The sequence below is a fragment of the Emydura macquarii genome, unplaced genomic scaffold (genome assembly GCF_026122565.2).
Source record: "Emydura macquarii macquarii isolate MOO-44397 ecotype Brisbane River unplaced genomic scaffold, CSIRO-AGI_Emac_v2 contig_1110, whole genome shotgun sequence".
NCBI classification, from domain to species: domain Eukaryota; kingdom Metazoa; phylum Chordata; order Testudines; family Chelidae; genus Emydura; species Emydura macquarii.
Window position 1 is genome coordinate 273,437 of NW_027131247.1, and position 20,576 is coordinate 294,012.

The 20,576-nt window shown below is 50.4% G+C and overlaps 1 protein-coding gene across 5 annotated transcripts in view; it reads right to left on the reverse strand.

Moving 5' to 3' along the window:
* DBNL (drebrin like) overlaps nt 1-20,576 on the reverse strand; it is a 30,719-nt gene continuing 10,143 nt past the window's right edge. Inside the window, exons 6-14 of one of the 5 annotated variants that reach the window (XM_067545807.1) lie at nt 19,639-19,716; nt 17,736-17,887; nt 15,127-15,181; nt 14,506-14,580; nt 13,104-13,209; nt 10,551-10,703; nt 5,661-5,788; nt 3,782-3,869; nt 1-2,277 (exon numbers count right to left, since the gene is read on the reverse strand). In XM_067545807.1, coding sequence (XP_067401908.1) covers nt 2,138-2,277; nt 3,782-3,869; nt 5,661-5,788; nt 10,551-10,703; nt 13,104-13,209; nt 14,506-14,580; nt 15,127-15,181; nt 17,736-17,887; nt 19,639-19,716 — 975 coding nt within the window. In that variant the 3' untranslated portion in view covers nt 1-2,137. Of the gene's footprint in view, nt 2,278-3,781; nt 3,876-5,660; nt 5,789-10,550; nt 10,704-13,103; nt 13,210-14,505; nt 14,581-15,126; nt 15,182-17,735; nt 17,888-19,638; nt 19,717-20,576 lie in introns of all 5 variants that reach the window. The other 4 variants (XM_067545805.1, XM_067545808.1, XM_067545809.1 and 1 more) reach the window with 4 other exon arrangements.

Consider the following 20,576-nt stretch of genomic DNA (forward strand, 5'->3'; position numbering starts at 1 on the left):
TGCTGCTGAATGACTTCTTTCCACCAGTCTTCCCCGCAGCAGATGATGAGGGCAGAGACACCTTTCCCCAGAGCTGCTCTGTGCAGGCAAGAAAAACCCTGGAAAAGAGGCAAGTGCTGAAAGAGGCCCGCTTATGGCTTTGGACGGGAGGCTCTGGGAGAGCCTGATAATCAGGCAGCTGGCAGTCGAATGAATGCACCCACTGCGGGAGGTGCTAGACGGAGGCCAGCTTAAACTACAGGAGCAGAGGCGGAGAGTGCAAACATTTTCAAGGAGGGGCCGAGTAGAGGCTATACGACAGGAGCAAGGCATCTCCTGTGTCCACAAGTTCATGTGTAAGATTCAAACCCTGTTGATCCAACCTTGTATCCAAATGCCTCAGCCTTCCGCCAGGAGGCTTTGAACAGAACAGAAGGAAGGGTGCAGTCAGTCTAGGCTCCAACACACTGGTGAGCCCAGTCTCAACTCTAAAACAGTCAGTGACACCCCCACAGACAGACTGCAGCCATCACCACAGTAAAGCCCTTTATTGTTTCCATCAGCACACCACAGGGAAAAGATGAGAGAAAGGAAGTCCACACAGACACAAGTCCAGGAGGCTGCTGAGCTGGGGGATGAGCAGACAGGAAGGAATGCAACACACTTTCAGAGCCCACATGTCTGGAATGGCACAGAAATGACTTGGAGCTGTTCTCACTGCAGCTGGAGAGTGCTGGGGTGGGAGGAGTCGGGGTTGGAGCAGCCAGGACATTCTCCCTGCAGCTGCAGGGAGAGGGAGCCGCTGGCAAGGGGGCAGGCGGGGCTGGGGATATTGCTGCTCCTGCATCTTTAGAATCATGATTTTTTGGGGGAGGAAAACTTGTAGTGGGAAAGAGGGAGGGTAGGAAAAGCTGAGTTAGGATCCTCCTTGTTTCTAGGGCACAGTGATGTTGCTGGATTGTGTATAAGGCAGGGAACACCATGATTAAGAATGGGGAGAATGGGGGGCCGTGTTCATTACACATCCCTAGGTTTGCCTTGCTCTACACCTGGATTCCCACACCTGAGCTCAGCCCCGAGCAGTTTTTTGTTTGTTGAAAGGAGGAAGAAAATCTCTTCAGCTCTTCTGAGTTAGCAAGCTGGAGGAAAATAAGACTCGGCACTTTCGAAAGCTACGCCTTCTCCACCCACGGGACCCCATGGCTCACAGAAAGTGTGAATGTGCACCCATTGCTGGTCCCTGGTGAGGAAAAGCCCCTGGGAGAGGCTGAGAGAACCTATTTGTAAATGAAATCTTGATCCTACACATGCATGGTAAATATCCTTAACCAAGTTCTAGAACTGACCACTGCTCTGAAGGAATTGTGCAAGCTGCTGCAACAGCGTGGAACAATGCCATCGTGCTTAGCTACCACAGGGATGAATCCTTTTCATTCCCACCTCAGAACACAGTGGAAAACAGATGCAAATCTTACTGTAGTCCCAGGGGCCGCTTGTGAGCTGAAGTCCCAGAGGCAGCAGGAAATGCAAAAATCAGGATTCTATGAGCAATGATGTGACCTCCTGGCGGCTGTGCAGCCGCGCCGGCTAGCCTGCAGTACGGATAATTTCATAGCGCGTGTGCAGGGAGACGGCGTTGCTCATAGAACACTAACTCTGGCATTGCTTGGTGTCGGTCTTTGCAGCATTAACCCTGCAGTGACGGATGCGCGCTGGTTATCGAGCCCCACGGAATGCTAAATCAGAGCCGGTCTGAGTACCAATCCCTAGGGAAACCGGCTGGGGGCCCTTTTCCTTCCAGCAGACGTGATGGACACCCACTCTGAAGTGGGGACTTGTTTCCTGAATGCCTGGTAGGGAGCCGTCCTCCATCCCTCCCCCATAGAAAGATTCAGCTTTCGAGTAAGATGTGTAGGTAAGTTATGCAAATGGCCACGGCTCACTTCAGATCTTCACCTAGAAGTGCCAGCGAAGCTGGCGGGAAAGAGGGCAGCAGAAGACTGCCGGGCAGCAGCTGAGGGTTCTGCCCGGGTGCCCGGGGAGCAGGGCTATGGCACTTCACTCCTGAAAAGCCGCACAATTTAAACGCTGAAGAATCAGGTTTCATCACGCCGCTTGTAGGGGTAACTGCTCCCACCCTCCTTCCCAAGCGGGTGGCTTATTCCATCAGTTCCACGTAATTGGCAGGGAACATGCCGAAGTGCCCGTCTGGGCCGTAGCCACGCCACCAGCCCTCATCAATCATCTCAATGTTGGTGATGACGTTCTCAGGGTCAAAGGAGATCTCCGTGTCATCGGCTGGAATGAGACAGGGCAGCGGAAGGTCAAAAGCCAGCTGATTTTAAACAGGTTATTGGGAACAAACCGGACATCTGCTCACCCCAGAAAACTCTCCAACCCGTAACCCATTGGCTGCCTAAGGCTACTCCCCCCCTTTGAAGGCATTTTTGGTGCCACACTTTCCACCTTGCACAGAATCCGCCTGCGTCATTTGTATTATTGTATCTCCTCAGAGTCCTAGCCATGGTGCAGGACTCCATCACGCTAGGTGCTGTACCGGCACAAGGGCGCCTGCCCAAAGAACTGACAATCTAACAAGAAGAAGGCAAGAAACAACAGATGGAGACAGATGAAGGAGCACAAGGAAACACTGAGACAATATCGGTCAACGTGACCCACTGTGGTCTCAGCAGACCAGCAGCTTTAACCATTGTCAGGCATTTGGCAGGCATCAGAACAAGGCAGAATTTTAAAGAGGGATCTGAAGGTGGATAATGCGCGAGTTTTGCATATGTTTATGGGGAGCGTCTTCCAACCTGCGGGGCAGCGTAGGAGAAGGCACACATGGTGCTTGTTTGAAAATTTAACCAGTGGGCGATAGAGGCTGGGATCATGGGCCAATCAGAAGCAGGAGTCGAGCTTTCGATACTGAATAGGAGACAATAGGTTGGGAGGGGACAGGTCGTGAGGGGCCTTGAAAGTTTTAGGAAACGTGTCAGAGGTTTTGTTTGGAACCTGTTGCCTGTCATAATGTGGACTCACTTTGGACCCATTTTCCCTGCTCTTGCCATGTGATTTAGGATTGCATTCTGAGTTCGATACATCCGGAGACCCCCTAACGATGGAGCTGCAATGGCTGCATCGTGATTTGTATTTAAAGCAGGGATTATGGGTAAAATTTTCAAAAGCACCAGACTCACTTAGGAGTTTACGTCACTTTGGGTGCTTCCCTCTTTGTTATGGTGCCAGCCCAACAGTCACTTTTCAGAGCAGAACCATATTTTAAGGGTAGCAGAAAATGATGGGCCAGATCCTCAAAATACCATAGCTCCATTGACTTCCACTGAGCTACCATGATTTACACAAGTTGAGGATCTGGTCCCAGGTGCTTGGAGGCAGAGGGAAAGGAGCCAGAGGAGAGAGAACGGGAAGGTTAGAGGGGTAGGGAGTTCAGGAGGTGGAAGGGATGGCGTCAAATACTGAATAATTTTTTGATACAGGTTGTATGAAAGGCACTGTTACGCAGCAATGCCGCATTTACTCACAGCTGTGTATGGGAATTGACTGCAAAAAGGAAATTAACTAACTGAACTGCTGTTCTTTGAAATATGCTGGACTAGATCACCATGTGTGGATCTGCATCCCTGCACAGGATCCAGGTGGGACTTTCCCAGGCTACCCCTGGATGTGAGTGAGTACATGCTCACTTCGAGGTGTATCTCTGTCCCCTGGGATGGGGACGTGTGTGACACTCTAGGCTGTCAAGTCTCAGGATTACAGAGAAAGAAAGGAAGCCACTTACCGGCTTGATAGTCATACAGGGCTCGAGCACATAATCCTTTCCCCTCCAAGTCTGGCCTTTGCTGGTACTCGTATTTGGCATCATCAAGCTGCTCCTTTATAGAGGAGGAAGATAAGCAGAAATAGACAGCGTTAAACATGAATCAGTTTGCATTTGCTACTGGAGTGCCACCGGCAGCATTAACTTGGAAGCCCAGCTGTCATGACCAGCACACTGTGGTGCAACCTAGCTCTTTCCCACCACACTCCAAACAAGACAGACAACCCGATGCCACACAAAGACCCCGTACTCCAGCACTTTCTATGACCCTCTCCCATCCAGGAGAGGACTGGCGGTAGCAATCCGTTCACAAAGTGATGTTTTAATGATGGTGCTATGGTGACACATACCAGATCGTCCCATGTGAACAAACACACCTTTCACAGCCTTTTCTACATGAATGGGGCCCACAACCACTCAAACGTCGGTCTCTATCCTCAGCAGAAGAACAAAAGGGTACGCCGCAGGCAGATTTTCTTTGAACTCTCCAGAAAGAGCAGTGGAACTGACTGCTCAATAACTGACCTGACGTCAACAAGAGAATCACACTGATGGCCACACTTGTTGGACCACAGCCCATTTATCCCATACTGAAACAAATCAGAGAGGCAGCATGGCCCAGTGGTTAGGGCACCAGCCTGGGATGTTGGAGACCTGGGTCCAACTGCCTCCGCAGACTCCCTGCATGACCTTGTACAAGTCACTTGTCCCGGAATTATAGAAATGTAGGCTGGAAGGGACCCTGAGTCTCTCTCTGGGCCTTGGCAATGAGGATCGTAGCAGGGGTGTTGTCAGGAGAGATAAATTCGTTAGAGATTGTGAGGTGCTGAAATACTACCCCATGGGGGGCCAGAGACGTACCATGGAGAGATCAAACTAGGTTACACTAGACTACAAAACCTGTACAAACCCAACAAAATATGGACCAGCTGCCAAAAATAATGCAGGAATCCTACAAATGCCAGCTATGAAAAATCTAAACAATATTTCTGAATGAGCACTAGTGCCAAAACAGCAAAGGGGATGAGTCTTGTAGTTTAGAGCACATCATCAAAAGCAGCGACATGCTACCAGTACACAGAGGGACTGCAACACAAGGAAAAGGTAGTTTGATATAGGCTGACATTGCTCAACAGAGGAGAGCTCTCCGACCTCACACACTAAGCTGCTTGATACTAATCTATGCAACATTTACTAACCTACCGTATGCAACTACAGGTGGATGCTTCAAACAGAAATATTCAGACTACGTGGATGAAAAAACTATCACAAATTAGGAATGACTGTCTGCTAAAACCAAGCCTGGAAATAATTTAACTCCAATCAACAGAAAACAAATCTTTATACATGAATCCATGCAGAAAACCTTAAAGAAAAATAACAAAATCTTTAAGAAGTCACTTTGTAACTCTACAGACTATAAGGCCAGAAGGTCCCATTATGATCCTCGGGTCTGATTTACAAAACATAGGCCCGAGAATGTCACCTAGAGGTTCCTTGTTGAGTTCCTAGACAGTGCTAAGAGAGAGGAATTTAATCTTGATTTAATGATTAAAAATGACAGAGAATCCACCACACCCCTAGGTGAGTTGTTGCAATGGTCAGTTACCCGCATTATTACAACATTTGGGCCATATTTCCCGTTTGAATGTGTCTGAAGTTTCAACTCCCACAGATGGGATCTTGCTAAACTTTACCTTTGTCTGATAGATTGCAGAGCCCTCTGCTGTCAGAAATCTCTTCCCCCTGTTAGTACTTACAGGCCATAATCTAGTCACCTCAATCTTCTCGGTGTTAAACAGATTGAGCCAAACAGCTCTGTTTTCATAAGGAAACCCACCTGAGCGGGGGGCTCTTCGTAGATAGCCGAGTCGTCAGGGGGTTCTTCATACAGAGCGTCCTCTTCCACTTGGGGCTGGGAGACCGGGGGCACTGTACTGTACTCTGCGTCCTGCACAGCAGCGTCAGCTGAAAAGAAAAGCAGAATATCTTGCTGGGTCAGTCCCCTCCTTCCCGTCAGAGCCATAGCTTTTAACCTGTACACAGAGAGGCTGGAGAGATGCCAGATCACAATGTAGAACTGGACACGTATACTGAGCTTTACAGACGACAAGCTCCCTCGGAGCGGACGGGTTAGACATGAGCACAGACAAGCCCAAGAGAAGGGTGCGGGGATTACTGGCAAAGAGAAGGCAGGAAGGATTCTTAGAAGTGGGTGTGCAGAAAGGAGGGCCTGGGGGAAATGATCAGTGCATCAGGGTTGAGAGCCTAAAGCGCAGAGGAATGGAAGGAGCTGGCCAACACTTATTTCCTATGAAAAATGGCTTTCACCCCCTCCATCAAAATGGAAAATGTTGCCAAAAAATCCATTTGTCCAAATTTTCCAGTTTTCATCCACCACCGTCTCAAAAAAATTCTGAGAGGGCCGGGGGAAATCACTTCCCAACCAGTTCTAGTAAAAGCAACATAGGGAGCAAGGAAAAGGAGACCAGAGAGTAGGCAGGGCGAGATCACATTGGGCCACAGAGATGAACACAAGGCGCTTGAATTTGAGCCCAGGAGGAGTTAGAGGAGAAGGACGATGTGGCTGGTGCAGCAGCAGAGTAATCATTTTAGCAATGCTGGAGAAGAGGAAAGGTTATGGGCAAAAAGAATGGGGAGTGGAAAGGAGAAAAGCCAAGGCAGAGCAAAGGTTTTGAGAATCACAGAAACTGGAACTGGACAAGCCTGATTAGATCCTCCAGCTGACCTCCTGGGGCCATGCAAGTTTGTTCCCTTACACAGCATTTTCTACTATTGTATCCAGTCTGCTCAGACAGCTGAAGTGCGGAAACTGTCAGAGCCCTGTGGGACATCCCCACCGGGGTGGTGGGTCTCGTGAGACAACGACCTAAACCTTTAGGCCAAGTCTAGCTGATGAACTGCAGTTGTGTTTTACCAGGGCTGTCAGCAATCACGTTTGCTGGACATGATTTGTTCTTGTCTGCCTCTACAGCCAAACTGCGCTTGGGCCCAACCAGCAACTGTGTCCAGACAGGCTGACATTTCCCGGCTCTAGAGGGCATGAGGGAGGAACCCATGTCCAAGGCGGCGTCGATGTAAGGAATTCTAAGAAACCTCCCGGAAGCTAACTTTAGATAATTACGGAGGCGGCTTAAAGTTCAAGTGCTCTGCTGTGACTTTCTCTTAATGCTTCTGGTTCCATAGGCACGGCCGGCTAGACGGGGGGCTCCAGAATTTCAAGGTGTGGAAACTGACGTGGAGAGCAGAGGAGAGGTTTATTAGAAGCAGAATTTGGGGCGGGGAGCCTATTCAGAGAGAACAGGCTCCACCCTCACCAAATCAGGCTGCTGGAGGAGGGAAGGAGGTTCATTTAAACCAAAGGCTGAGGGAGAGTGGACAGGCTGGGGAGCGCTCAGGTAGAAAGAGATGCCTGCTAGAGGAGTCAGCAGCACCGGGGAAGCGATGCAGGCAATACAGGCTAGGACAGACCTTACGGCTGCTCTGGAGGAAGGACAGAATGAGGTCACAGGGACATTAACTGGGTTTCCCTCCCCAAACTAATCTGTAAGAAGCAACCCTGTCCTTCAAAACCCTCCCCAAGACGCACTTCTCCCATGGGGCCTACAGGACATGCCTGACATTTATTACCAACCCAGCTCCCACATTCAAACCTGCAGACTATGCACCAGTCTATGTAGCCATATGCGCTCACCACCATTCCCCTCATCCGCCTTCTCCCCATGCCCTCTGCTTGTTTCTCACAACAACGTTTTGCACCTGGTCTTAATGTCAGATGCAAGCTCCTCGGGGCAGGGACAATGCGTTGCAATGCAGAGCCCAGGACAACAGGGCTCCTGAGACCTACTAGGGAATGCACAAAGAAGTCATTTCAGGGTGCTGGATGTCAGCAGCTGTGTGCATCCCCTTATTATCTCATACACGTGCAGGGTGCCTATCACCGTAACAGCCCAATGCATTTTCCACTAGTTAGAACAGGCTCAGACGCATATACTCCACGACTCTGTGCTGCAACCCAACTACAGAAACAGGGCCAGAGGGAATGGCACAATCCAGGAGACGGATTGATAAGGGATTCTGCTACAGAGCCTGACCAAAGTGAGGGTTAGGTCTAAATCTCTCCTCATCACAACAGTGGTCCCTAGTGGTGAATGCATGAATACACACCAGTTAAAACGGTTCCACTTCTAGCATCTCGAAAGAAACCTGCTATGGTCTCATGTTCCTCGAAATAAGGAAGCTGGTTGCTTTAGAGACAGGCTCCTGTATGGCATCAGCCACCCACCCCACCCAGCACTCACATACTAAACCCAGCCACCCAAATTAGACCTGCTTTGTGCAACGCCTGCCTCGCCTGCAGCTACCGAGGGCTCTGGTGCTTTGTATCTGTGTCCATTCACTTTTGCTTCTGAAGGAAAGAAGCAGGCTGAGAGGCAAGTCAGTCACCAGCCCTAAGCTGCACCATCCAAACCATCTCCCCGGGCTGAATCCCAGCAGGCCTGAATGTGAGAAGGCACCAACCTGCCCAGCACTAAGGGAGAGAACGGGGGGTGAACGTAGCAAGTCCTGGGATCAGGTGCTGGAGGAAGAAGAGATGCAGCAGAGAGAACTTCGCAGCAACATGGCCGTTGAACATTTAGCAGAGCCAAGCAGCAGCAGGGTTGGCCCCAGGACAGCACCCTGGAGATGGAACCTTTCACAAGGAAGGGGCTGCTTCGGAAGAAAGGCCATTTGCAACTCTCAGAGGTGTGCAAGGAAACCAGAAACTAAGCAGGACTGGTCAGAGGATGGATGGATCCATGGGTAACTTGCCCTACATGTCCACCCTATCCCTGGTAGGGGGCTCTCTGCAACATTGTCAGGCTCCCCCAACCCCTCTGAACATCCAAAATACTTGGCTCCTGAAGACACTGTTATAAAGGGGACGTGACATCTCAGAACATGTATAAGAGTTAAGCCTCCAACAGCTTTGCTGTAACCCAGGGATCAGGATTATCGTCAGCTTCCTTATCACCAAAGCCCTGGTGCAGAATAAGAGTGATCCCTAACAGCACTAGACCTCACAGCTCTTTGCTCGTGAGGTCAGTAACATTATCCCCATTTTACAGAGGGGGAAAATGGAGGCACAGAGGCGCAGTGACTTCCCCAAGTTCACCCAATAGACAAGTGGCAGAGGTGGGAATAGAACCCAGGTCTCTTGAGCGCACTGCTCAACAAGGCACAAGGGGCTGACTACACTGCAATTCGTACTTGATTACATCATCTGGAATAGTGGACGCTACCGTTCAGCCTTGAGAAGCCATGAAACTTTACCTGCCAACGCATCAGGGCTACTTTGCCGGATCATGACAAAACTACACTAGATTTCACCCACCTGCCCAACAAGAAATACATTTATTCCACCTGGACAAGTAGAATTTTGCAAGGTGGTTATACCGATGTACCAAGTTCTCCCAGGTCCCCATGTTCTTACTCTCTCAGAACCCCTTGGGACTGAAGCTTTCTATGCTGGGTCCCAGAGAATGCATTTTGGGGACAATCTGAAAGAAAACCCAGAAGTATTTTTTTTTCAGCTTTAAAAAAGAAAAGGCTTTCTCCACGAGTAAATTAAAAGGGGCTGAATTTCAGCACTTCAACCTTTAAGCACTCTGTCCACAAGGCAGCATACCCTTGGAGCAGCACACAACGGAAATAAAAGGAATGTTGTACCCCACAGTAAAAATAATTTGGGGAGGAAAGCGGGTCTGAGTGTCACCTTAATCATGGAGTTGCAACCAGCCCCTCTACAACCCAAGTAGATTAGGCAAGGCAAAATTATAGTCCGTGACCCCACTGTGCAAGGTGCTGTACAAACACAGAACTCGCCTATGCTGCATGTACTGTAACATTTAGATCATATTCAATAGCCTAACTAGGAATAGAAAACAGGACTACATATCTGCAATGCAGGGGAGTGCACGTTTCTATCAGACATCCTTCACTTCTGCACTCTGCATTTTGTATCTGAACATGCAACCTAAATGCTGCAGGACTGTCGATTTAAAACATCACGTATCCTTGTTTTGTTTTAAAAGAGAATAAAGGAAAAGGAGAGAAAAAGGAGCCACTTGCATGTTTTTACTTAATTCCTTGTTTTAACCCTTTGCTGTTGAGGTCTATGGATGCCTGGTAGCATTTGCAAGATTAGACCCTTGCCGTGCGAACTCTCCAGTGTTGAGATCCATCTAATGCATTTGTGAAGTTCCTAACACACTTAAATGCATAAAAGGGCCCCGCTCACTCAGCATGTTCAGACAAGCTCTCTCAAGTATGCCTACTTTTAGATTTTTAGGCATCTCTTCCCCACAGCGAAAGCCTGGTGGCTCACAAAGGCTATTCACATGCACAGTTTGGAGTTCGGCCATTGGCGAGTTAAAGACATAATGCTGAAAAGCTGGATTATTCCCCACTCGCCCGTAACTGAAATGACTGTCTTCAGACTTCGCAAACAAATTCACTCCTGGTCTGAGATAAGGCAGACAAAGTTTCTGGCCCAAAGGAGAATTTTTCAGAAAGTTACAGGCTAGTGAAGACAGAATGAAACTAAGCCCTAACAATAGTAAAAATAGCTTGGACCAGTGCAGAAGCGACAATAGCTGGCAGAGCTGCTGCGAGAGCCGAAGTGAAAGCTCTCCCTCGGTGTCCTGGCGGGGAAGGTAAAGCAACACACCTGAGCGAGGAACTGGAGAAGCTGGAGGTGTCTCCCGAGCAGACGGATGGACAAGGGAGGGGGGAAGAAAGTCCTGGGCAGCTGAATGGACCGGTGAGGCAGGAGTGTGGACCGGGCTGCTCTCCTTCGGCAGGAAGGGGCTCCGTAGTTTGCCTAGGAAGGAAGGAAGCAAGAAACACACTAGGCACTCCAAGCAAGCAAGCAAGCAAGCAAGCTTTTCAGAGAAGAGTACATTGGGAAGCGCTTACTGTTCGCTCCATCATCTCTGCGCTTAATCCTTCTGAAGTAGCTACAACAGGCGTAACCAGTAAGTCAGGCGTGGCACTATACTGAAAAGCGACGATGGAGAAATGGCACTCAGCTGATCTGCCCCTGAGATCTGCAGGGTTTACATTCTCATTGCCAAGACTCCTGTGAGCCCTACAGAGCCAACACAGCTTTCGGGGAGCAAGCTGGATTCTGTTGCTCCTTGTGCACCATTAAGAGAACTGCTTATCAAATTCTAATAGGCAATGCTTGTGCAACCTACTGAAAGCACAGAAGGTGCCTTGGGTGTCAGAGAAGCTAATCTGTGCTGCAGGGCCTTTGTCACCAAGGGGCGAGATGGAAGAAGGAAAGGAAGGAGATTATGTTATTCTATGCCAAAAGTGACTTCAGAGTGAATCTGTTCAAACAAGACGACTGTTTTCCTAAATGCCAGCCCTGCAAATGCACTCCACAATCTCAGCATCAAACCGGGATCTCTCTCTAACCCATCGCAGTGTTAAGTCGTGATAGTGTTGCCTTTTCCAGGGCTCAAAGATCCACCAACACATAGAAAGTGCTAATATTTTTCAGGCAATAAATGACAGAGCCATCTGGTAATCTCATAGCCGGATGATCAATAACATTTACAGTTCAGCAATTTATCATCCTGCATCTCGTCTGCACAATAAACCATCTCCCACATTGCCTAGCTCTGGGGAGTGTCAAACAGCCTTTAAAATAAATGAACAAGTAACGCTACTTGGGGAAATGCTCCCTGCCTCTCCAAAATGTAAAATTCCTCCTGGGAGGACAGGTGGATAAAGGGATGATACCTCGGGCCATGCAGGGAAAGGAGAGAGCGCTTTACACTGCTGGAGAGGGGAGATTTCAGCAACACTTGATTCTAACCCCAGTAGCTCCTGAGAGAAGAGACCTTTAAAAATGGTGGTATTAAGGCAAGAAAAGCCACCGAGTTATTTATTTCTGAGACTCTTACAACATCCTCAGAGTTCTGTGCAACAAGTTGTCAGTAAATTAGAAACTAGCTTTACAGGTAGAGGGATAAAAAAAGTAAATGGTTTCTAGAAGCATGGCTAAGTGAATAAGACTCAGGTTTCATGCTAGAGATCTGGGTTCCGTTCCCGTCTCTGCCAGATATGACTGTATGAGCCACAACAAAGGTTGTGAAGCACAAAGGAATGTTAAAAGCAGTCGGTGGGAGAGGCGAGATTTGACTTACCGGTGGCCTGGCTCCCAACACAGCACACTGTTAAGCTAAAGGGCATTTTGCTGGGAGGGTGCAAGCGGGTAGCAGGCTTTGGAGAATGCACGGTGCAAACAGACTGTTCTGTGAATTTTCTTGAGCCAGTACTACTGTGCATACGCAAATGACAACATCCTGAGACTAATCACCAGGTTTGGTCAACTTAATTTTCATAGCAGACACCACTCTTACATCAGGACGATCTGCTGTCAAATTTCAAGTCCCTGCTGCAAACACTGGAGATGCCAAAGTTGTTCAAAGCAGCAGATAGAAAACATCTAAACATCAGCAGAAGTATCTGGTTGTCCTCCACCCTGTGCTCAAAAACAGCAGTACTATTTTTTGAACTTTCAGCCCCTTGAACACAAAGCAAGATATTTTCCACTGCGATCATATAGGGAGTCTGTGACAAAGCAGGGACTGAACCCAGTTCTCCCAGCTCCCTGGTTAGTACCCTAGCTACACCACCATCCCTCCTCTTAAGTGGTATGGTCTTGGCTTGTGGTGCTGAAGGCCCCTGGTATAGATTGCGGTGGTGAAGGATGTGAAAATCATGGAAGTCAGACTAGCTGGTCACAACGGTTTCTTCTGGCCTTAACATTTACAAATCTATTTTTGCTAAAATGTTAAAAAAAAAAAAAAATTCAGGAGGCAGCAGAGACCAAGCATGGAAAAATCTCAGCCTCAACTGCCGGGTAAAGTTATTAGCTGCAGAAAGAGAGGCTTATAATGGGAAGTGTTTGGCAAACTTATCTCTAGGCATTGCTCCACCTATAATGCAGATCACATGGTGGTGCGATAAGAATTTTATCAGAACTCTGCTGGAATGACGACTGTAACTCGCTGTTGCCTTTGGCACTCAAGGGTAGCATGCCCATCCCAAGCACATGCTGATAAAACCTTCATATCGCACACTCCCTGCGTACGTATCTGTAAGCTGTACGTTGACATGGCTTTGACGGTGTCTTCCCCAATAACCTCTGAAAAAGCTGTCTATCAGCCAGCACTGTTCTTGCTGCTGATGTTCCAGTCTTGCTTTATACCTGGCTGGGAACCGAAAGCTGCTGTTTCTGAGGGCATAGATCTCTCCTTCTGTTTGAAGATGTCCCGCGGGTTCACTGATCTTTGCGCTATCAGCGATGCTGCTTCCTGTGAAGGAATAAAGGGCACACACACGCATCCACGTAAGACACAAGCCATTTGGAGAATCGATTCTGTCACCCGGCTTTGCAATATACTACGTCGGCAGATGGTTTGGTTTTCAAAGAAAGAATCCATCTCGTTTGCTAGATCACTGGACATTACTGACCCATCTGCCTGGAACTGCTTTAGAACGGCTCTGTTCATTCCCTGAGAGTTCTAGGTGCTGAGAAGTCACTTGTACTCATCAGCTCCAAATCCTCGAGGGGTAGGGTTTTAATCGCTGTTCCTGTACCGTGTACGTTTTTAACAGTGAGAGTAATTAACCACTGGAGCACCACGGTGGTGATGATTTCTCCATCACCGGCCATTTTTAAATCAAGACTGAAGGTTTTCTAAAAGATCTGCTCTAGGAATGATTTTGAGGATGTTCTCTGGCCTGGGTGATACTGATCAGACTAGATGATCAGTATGGTCCTTTCTGGCCTGGACTTGATGAGGCTTCTGGTAGAATGGATACGGGGGCGTCACGCGACATAGTCGCAGTACTCTGACAGCACCAAGGCCCACCTTGCCCCGCTGCTGTAATTCCTTCTCAGTCTGGCCCTCTGCCTGCATGAAACAGGGAGCCGGAGAACAAGGTATCACCAGTATGCCATAGGGAGGCTCTGATTTCTTCTGTTGCAGTCCTCTTTATTGAGGAGCTCCAGACTTGACAGCAGACGGGCCTCACTTATGAAGCCCAAGTTTCCCCCTCTCCTTTTCCCCCCTCATAGAAATCCTGGAAAGTTGTGGGAAGAACACGATCCAGCTGCTGGGGCGGGCAATCAACCACCACCCCCAGGAGACCATCAGTGGAGACCTGGAGGAAGCCCCTGAGCCCACACGATAGGCAGGGGGCAGCAAAAACGCATCAGAGACAAACACCCGTGCCACCAAGAGAAGCAAGGCCGTGAGGCATGTGGAGGCCGGAGCCCATGCCCTTCAGAAGACCCACAGCCGACAACAAGCTGGGGAAGAGGCCAACCAGCTATCAGGAGACCCGCAGCCAGGAGCCCCCAGGAGACAAGCATCCGGCTGAAGGACTCGGAAATCCATGTGACAGCTGCATCTGAATAGTCTGCGCAGCGTCCCCCGCACCTTTGAGGCGACGGGAACAAAATAAAGGTTACAGCGAGGGTCGGTTTATTCAGTGTGAGACAAAGGAGCACACTGCCCAGTCACGGCCTGCCCCGAGGGCCGGGCTAGTGTAGCCGTGGCTGTCGGTGCTGGCAGCAGATCACTGGAGCTCCTCCTCTCACCTACCTGAGCTTTCTCCACAGACTCACTCCTCCGGAAGCCCCTCCGCTGTGCCGCCTCATGTTCCTCTTCCTGCGCCTTCTGCAGCACAAGACAACCCTTTGCTCTCACAGCGAGCCAAGCAGCCAGAGACATGGATCTCTCACCCAGCTCCATGCCAACCGCCCCCTCCTGGGACTCAGCTGCCCCCGACTCCAGGGGGACGGGAACAAGGAACCATCGGAAGGATGGTCATTACGAAGCCCGGCAGCCGAATTCTGGACACGCCCAGTTTGCCAGGCTTTGGAACCTGCCTTGGAGAATGGCGGATAGCTGAAGCTCTGACACAGCCACTCTCCGTCCCATGCACCTAGCCAGATGGACAATGCTGCAGGTGCTGGAAGGGTCCTTCCTGGCCCCTACACACATTCAGCATGGGAAGCATCACATCCGAGTACCATGTCTTTGCCACAGCCTGTCTAGGTATAATGTTACTAGCGGGCAGCAACCCAGCCAGCCACCGTTTCTGTCTGGAGTGCCCACAGATGCAATCCAGGCTGTGCTCTGCTGAGAGACCCTGCCTCCTCCCCGGATTTCTGCAAGAGTCATTAACAAGAGGCCAAAGGGACGGGGATTGCCAAACCTCACCCATTGCTGCTTCTCCTTGTCCCTGCTCTCCGTATCCTGCTGCTGCTGGAATTTCCTGCCATTGTAAACAACAAACGGGAGTTAAATAATAACCAGGCCGAGGAGCTCCCTCTGCCCATGCCAAGCAGCCCAGCCCAGCCCTCTGCTGCTGCACACTGCCTAGGGCCCTGGCACCAGCAACCGTACAATGCTGCTCTCATTCCTTCCCCTATCACTGTTAGAGGCCCTTGGGAATCTCCCCTCTGCAATACGAGCCATGGCTGGCCATGGCATTCACAAGGAAGGACCCCCACTCACCCACACCCAGGCGTCTTCATAGCAGCAGCAAGCACTGGTGCCAAACCTCTGGGGCAAAGAGGCAGCAGTGCAGGGGCCCCCGGAGCCAGCTGCAGGAGGGGGAGGGAGCATGAAGCATTCTCTAAGATTCTGGCTTAATTGGGGGGTCCAGGATTGGTGTGCCAGCCCCAGCCTCAAGAGACCACCCCCCACGCTATCATCAGAGCCATGCAGGCAGGGACTGTGGAGCAGTGGCAATGAGATGTGGCCACTCCGGCTTCTCTGATCCCTTTTCATGAGGCCCCTTCCCTACACCTCCACGCCCTTCAGGGGTGGGGGGGAAAGAACTCCCTACCCAGAGGGGCTGGGCAGACACAGGCTGCGGGGCCGTTCCTCCCCACCCTTCCCGGACTCTGTCAAAGGAATGCTGGAGCCAGCACATCCCTGGTCCTGCTGGAAAGGGGGGAAGATCAAAGCCCACGTGGACAGCTTCTAGTGGCAGTGAAATCAGTCACTGCTCTCCCCACTCCACGCCCTGTTTGGATGTTTGGCGGGGAGGGGAGGTGTTGCTATTTCCAGCTTCCTGCCCACCTCAGGAGGGTAAGGGGGGCACTGCTGCCTGCTCCCTCTATGAATGCAGGACTTTGGGGATGGGCTTATTCCTTGCCAGCTCATCATGCTCTTTGCTGGCTGTGGGGTGCCTCTGGTGTGGCTACTTGCCATACCGTTGCTGGGGGGTTGGGGACAGAACCGAGACTCCCTGTCAGACTCAAAGCGGGAGGCAATGCTTGCGCTTGTGAGGAGGAGTGGGGCTCCGGGAGCTATAAAACACCCCCAAAACATATTACAGTCTCACACCACAAATGTTAACAGAGTCAAGGTTGCCAGATCGCAAGATCCCACCCACACAGACCACAAAGCGCAAGGAAATACGCAGTTATGTCCCTCAACACCCCATGACCCCATCTCAACCTCAGCTGTGTTGTCTGCCCTGCACTGCAACCAACAGGTAACCCTTCAGCTCCGGCCACATTTGCTCCCTATATTTTCCCTTGGTTGTGCGGCTCTGAGAAATTGCACTGTCCTAGAGCTGTAGATGTGTGTATTTGGGGGGGAAGAGGAAGCAGAGGGGTCCCTAAATGTGGGACGGTGTCAGACTGCAAACGGTGGATGCAAGACATGTTACTGTAGCATTCAGGAAACCTTCTGTGAACGAATGAGCTGTTTTTTTAGACATAGTTTCAACTGCTAGCATTTGTTTTTAAAGAGCAGCTACAGACCTGAGATCCAGGCGTATGCCGGGGCAGTAAATGTATTGCCAGCGCCCCGTGCAGAAACGGTCTGGGCACACACACCACGGTGGTGGTACCGCACAATACCGTGGATTGCCATCGGGTTACATATGAAGATGACAGCCAGTCCCCTCTCTCTAAGGCTGGAGTTATGGCTGTGCCAATCGGAGCCCTGGTCCGATGGGCCGCGTGAGTTCTGTTAGATGGGGCTCCTCTGTCGAATCGGAGACAACTGGCCGACGGAGAAGGCAGTTCCACGGCGCAGGAGGCAAAGCTTGTCATACCCGCCTCCCTGCCCCACTGGGGACGGACCTAGAGGGATGGGGCAGGCAGACCTGTAGCTGAAGCTGCCAAACAAGCAGAGCTTCCAATGATTTACCAGACAGGAACGCCACCTGACAGAACTTACTAGGCTCATCGGACTGGGATTCCAGGGGTACAGCCTTAACTCTGACCTCCTAAAGACTAATACATGTTAGCGAGAGACTGGCTGTCACGCTGCCTGGGCTGGAGCTGTGGCTGTGCAGTCTGTGTCAGCAGGACTGGGAAGGTCAGGTGTGTGCTGTGGGTGGGTGCTCACTCGTACAGGACGCAAGGGTGTTGTGCTGGTGAGCAGCACAGACATCTTTGGAAGCAACCATGGCCTTAATGGCGACTTCCTGGATTTTCAGTGATTGCGTGAACAGGAAACGTGCCTGAGGGTCTTCAACGGAGAGTTCACGCGGTCGTATGCCCGGCCCGTCACCCCCTGAAACTCACGGTCCCCTGGCCACTGACAGTAAAGGGGAGACTGGCGCAGCGAGGGGGACATTTAGGAGACACGCCAGAGATCTGGCTGGAAGGGCACTGGGACTGTCTCTTGAGAGTGAGAGCAGAGCCCCCACTACATAGCCCCTCTGCTCTGTTAGCCTGATGGCGTGTGATGCTGGGGAGAGTGGTGAGAATAAAGCAGTCCATGGGTCAGAGGGAAGGAGACGAGAAAGACCCCTGGAATCAGGCAGGGAAGCTGTTAGAGCTTCTCAGTGCAAAGAAGAGACTCACTTCTGAGCATCAATCTGGCTGGCTCTCTCTTTAAACTTTTGCTCACGCCCAGCTGCTTCCTGCAGCTCCCGCTCCTGGCGCTCTTTGTCCAGCCGCAGCCGCTCCTCTTCTGCTCTCCTCTTCTCCTCCAGCCGGCGGTTCTCCTCGTCTTTCTAAGGAAAGGAGCGTGCCAAGTCTGGTTAAAGCTGCCAGCGTGAAAGGAAAATCCCAACAGCTCTCTCCTAACCAGGTCTTTGTACTGCAATCACCAAGCATCATGAGAGATTTACTGCTGGGTACCATGTCGTCCACTGCAGCCCCCATCACCACACTGATGCTTTGTCAGCAACTGCATGAAGCATGCAGCCATGGTTCCTCCAATAGAGAGTGCCCCGCACACTCCTGGGAGGGCTGCTTCGGCCTCTGGGAACTCCACACGGAGGGTGAGCCCAGAAACACAGAATCCTCCCTCAAAGAACTTGCTCACTCATGGAAGCAGATGTCACAGGAGCCCTGACAGCAATCAGGGCCGTCCCGAGACCAAGTCCTCCCCTTCCTCATGGGAACAGAGAGCAGAACACCTGGGACCTGGAGCCCACAGGACTAGCCTTTATTGTATTCAGCTGTAACACAAGGCACCTATAGACCTGTACTCAGTAAGACATTAGCTTCAACAAGTTAGCATAAGTGGAGTCAAGTAAAGTAGGCCTGTCACCCTTGTCACAGATAAATGGCCTGACCATTACCCTTGGCTTTCGGGGAACTAGGACTAGCTGGTTTAATAGTAGGAGCTGGAACCGAACGTTAAACGGTAACCGCGGGAACATGGAAGTGATAACCGCACAACCGCTTGAGTACGGTTGTTAGCTCAGTCTGCAACCTAGGGCTCCTTTGAGACTCCTCTGAGCTATCGCATACCACAGCAGCCAGGGGGGGCAAAACATGCCCACTTCCTGCTAGGACTGGCCAGGAGCTTGTCCCATCAGACAGAGCCCTGGCCACGGAAACACTCACATCCGGGACCTGCAGGCTTCGTTGCCGCAGCTTGATATTTGGGTCTAGGGATGGAGTCAAACGCCCTTTAAGAACCACAGCGGCCTGATTGCTTAACAAAACCTGCCGGAGCACTGCACTCAGGGCACTGGCTCCCTTTTCAGAGGCTCCTTGGGACTGGCCCTATTTACCCGAGAGACACTTCCCACAACAGCTACACTCCACTTCAACCATGAGCCTGCTGACCATCGGTGGGAGACCTGAGAGGACAGGAGCCAAGACTCTCACCGATGCTAGACCCAACTATGGAACTGACTGTGACAAGAGAGAGGAGACCACAAACCTCAATATATTCAGAGCTCCCTTCTTTGATCTAGCTTCCCCTCAGTAAGTTTTTTACTCACACACACACACACACACACGCACACGCACACGCACACCCCCACACCCAACAGGCTGGGAAAGAATACCAGAGATTATTGTTATTTTGGAAGCTTTCAGATGAGGACCAAATCAGTTTCTAAAGACAGGCACTGAGGGACAGTGCCACAGAGATGGGCTGCCTAGATGTGGAAACTTACAAGGCTCCACTCAATTTTCACTTGAAGAACAATTTCCTTCCAATCCTCACTCCCGTACTCTGGGTTTGTGCCGAATATCAGGACTTCTCCTTACAAACCCAGCAGGCCATGCAGGAGTCAGGACAGGTCCCAATACTTCTTCCAGCCACTGCTGTACCAACTGGGGACATCCACCGCCCGCCCAAAGCAGAACAAACACTTCCCATGCCAGGAATCCACTATCCACTGGGCAGCAAAGCCCAGCCTTAGGGAGGGGAGGACAAGGCATTTAGTAACAGAAAAGCTCAGGTTAAATCCAAACTCCTCATCCAACCAAGCCTCTCTCACTGATCAGATGCTCAGGGACTCACCTCTGCTTTGGCCCAGAAGTTATCTTTACCGACCCTCTTGATTTCAGACATGGCGTTTGTCTTCTGGTAGACAGAGCTCTGGAGGTGGACGAGAGAAGCACACAGTTGTAGCCGTCGCTGTACATTCAGGATCTAGTTGTCATATAACTGAAACAGACTGGCAACACAACCACCACCTTTCAGGTTCCCCTCCCAGAATACTGCGCCCACAAGTGTTCAACAGGCCCCTTTAGTGCCTGGTTCTGTATAACAGGCCATGCGATCTCCACGTTCCCCCAACGCAGGAGAGGAAAAGGGAAAGTCCAATGTTGGAATGTTGAATGTGAAGTCTGGCCCAGAGAGAGAGAGACGGGAAGTTGTAATCTGAGAGCTGCATTTTAGAGACAGACAAAATTGGCAGGATGAGGGAGGGAAATTACCCAAAGGGAAAAGAATTGAGAGTTGTAACTATATATATATTTGAAGAATAAGTCCCCCCACTCAATGGGGCAGAAACTAAGGAACCAAGAGCTCACCACAGGATCAGCAACGTGTCAATAATAAGAGAAAGGAAGGCAGACACAAATAGCAATGACATAGCACCAAGACCCAAGTGATTAAGAAGATCCAGTAAGTACCATTCAGTATGTCCAAGCTGAGAGAGTCAGCAACCTGACCCTGATGTATTTTGTTAGACAAGCTGATGCTTTTGCGGTGGTTTGAACAGTGAAAGCACAAAAGTTGACATTTTAAATTAAGAAGAATTTGCTCTTACTTTAGTTCTTGTTCACTAACCCACATGAACTCTAGCATCTTGGGAAGGGTGCTTTATAAATTCAAATGTTGTTGCTCGTGAATCACTACTGACAAGACAACACTTGAGAATACACTGAGGGATCAGTCTCGCTGAGGAGATGGGAGATAACCTCCTAGATCCTTTATGCAAATCTTCTGTCTCT